Source organism: Helobdella robusta (assembly GCF_000326865.2).
Source record: "Helobdella robusta unplaced genomic scaffold HELROscaffold_318, whole genome shotgun sequence".
Classification (NCBI taxonomy): domain Eukaryota; kingdom Metazoa; phylum Annelida; class Clitellata; order Rhynchobdellida; family Glossiphoniidae; genus Helobdella; species Helobdella robusta.
Window position 1 is genome coordinate 5,117 of NW_008704578.1, and position 1,882 is coordinate 6,998.

Genomic DNA, 1,882 nt, shown 5'->3' on the forward strand with positions numbered 1-1,882 from the left:
TTCGTTTAAAGTTTAAACTAAGTTGAAAGTTTTGTTTATTGTTTGCTTTTTATCAATTTTGTTGACAATTAGATCACCATAATAATAATAATAATAATAATAATAATAATAATAATAATAATAATAATAATCATCATCATCATCATCATCACCAATGACATCATCGTCATCGTCAACGTCATCATATCATTATCATCACGCCAACATCATCATCAGGAAGGGAAAAAGTTTTAAACTCAACCATGGATGCATGATTGAATGTTTCTTCCACTCATCAAGCCATATTCAGCGGCTTTTTGCTGCTGTTGTAGCTGCTGTTGTAGCTGCTGTTGAAGCTGCTGTTGTAGCTGCGGTTGTAGCTGCTGTTGTAGCTGCTGTTGTAGCTGTTGTTGTTGTTGTCTTGGTTGATGTAAATGTTGACGAACCATTTGTTTTGGCTGCGTCGGAAAGTTTGATTTCAATGGCTGCTGTTGCAAATGTCGATGCTGTGTTTGTTGCAGTAGTAGTTGTTGTTGTTGATGCTGTTGCAGTTGTTGTTGATGCTGTTGCAGTTGTTGTTGTTGATGATGCTGTTGCAGTTGCTGCTTCGGTTGTTGTAAAAGTGGATAACTCTTTCCCTTCTTACCACCAGACACTTCATCATCATCATCTTCCTCTTCCTCATCATTATCCTCAATGATGGTTACGTTGCAATTACTCGCCGTTATTTTACAACCAGCTGCTGCACTCCCACCAGCCGACTTGGCGGAAGAAGCAGCTGCTATCACAGCTACAGCTGCTTCGGCACCACTTCCGGGTAGCAGCGGATTTTTTCTGGTTAAGTTCGGCTGACCAGCGCCAGTTACGCTCCCGCTAATTTTGTAGCCGCTACTCTTCGGTCTGACTGCCTCAACTGGAAGCACGCGACGTCGTTGTTTCGGCAGCTTGGCTCTGGCTTGGGTGTGCGAATAGAACATTTCGAAGTTGCTGACGATGACGGGGACTGGTAGGGCGATGGTGAGCACGCCTGTCAGAGCGCAAATGGACCCGACGAACATCCCCAAATAAGTTTTTGGGGTCATGTCTCCGTACCCCACCGTCGTCATGGTGACGATGGCCCACCACAGTCCAACCGGGATGGAGTTGAAGTTGTTGTCGGGGTTGTATTGGATCCTCTCGGCGTAGTAGACGAGGGATGCGAAGATGACGATGCCGATGACGAGGAAGAAGATGAGGAGCATGAGCTCGTGGGCACTGGCTTTGAAGGTGTGGATGAGAATTTTGAGGCCTGGACTGTGTCGGGTCAGTTTGAAGAGCCTCATGATGCGAATGATGCTGAAGAACTCGAGGATCTCGTTGTCTTTCTTCATCCGGGTTGTTATGAAGTCCAAGTAGAACGAGAAAGTGGCGATGAAGTCGATCAGATTGACAGGGGTCCGAACGAATTTGAACTTTGCTGGGCTGACGATGAAGCGAATGATGAGTTCGAAGGTGAACCAGCCGTTGCAGACGCATTCGATGTAGAAGAAAGCATCGTGGGGCTCTGTGTGCGGCTTTTCCAGACGGAATGCTGGGTTCGTTAGGCCGGAGATTGGCGGTCGCTTTCGGAATGGTTGAATGTTTTTCCTTGCGTGTTGCTGCGGCTGTTGTTTGTTTGTGTTAAACAGCTGTTGTTGTTGCTGTTGTTGTTTATAAAAATGTAGTTGTTGTTTATTGTTGTTAATTTGTTTATACTGTTGGCTCGCATGTTTTGGTAGATTTAAATTCTCGTTAGTGCGTAGTTCTTTAATGCTTCTCTTGCCATCATCATCATCGTCGTCGTCGTCGTCATTTGTGTCATGGTTGTTGTCTTCATTGTCCTTTATGTTGTTTATGATGTTGTTGTTGTTGTTGACGTTGTTGT

The 1,882-nt window shown here is 44.7% G+C and overlaps 1 protein-coding gene across 1 annotated transcript in view; it reads right to left on the minus strand.

Annotated features, from left to right (window-relative positions):
- Nucleotides 1–824: 824 nt before the first annotated feature.
- Nucleotides 825–1,882, minus strand: part of HELRODRAFT_92607 (hypothetical protein) — a gene marked incomplete at both ends in the record, with an annotated part of 4,382 nt that continues 3,324 nt past the window's right edge. Inside the window, one exon of the mRNA XM_009022459.1 lies at nucleotides 825–1,770. Within this exon, the coding sequence (XP_009020707.1) occupies nucleotides 825–1,770 (946 nt within the window). The remainder of the gene's footprint in view (nucleotides 1,771–1,882) is intronic.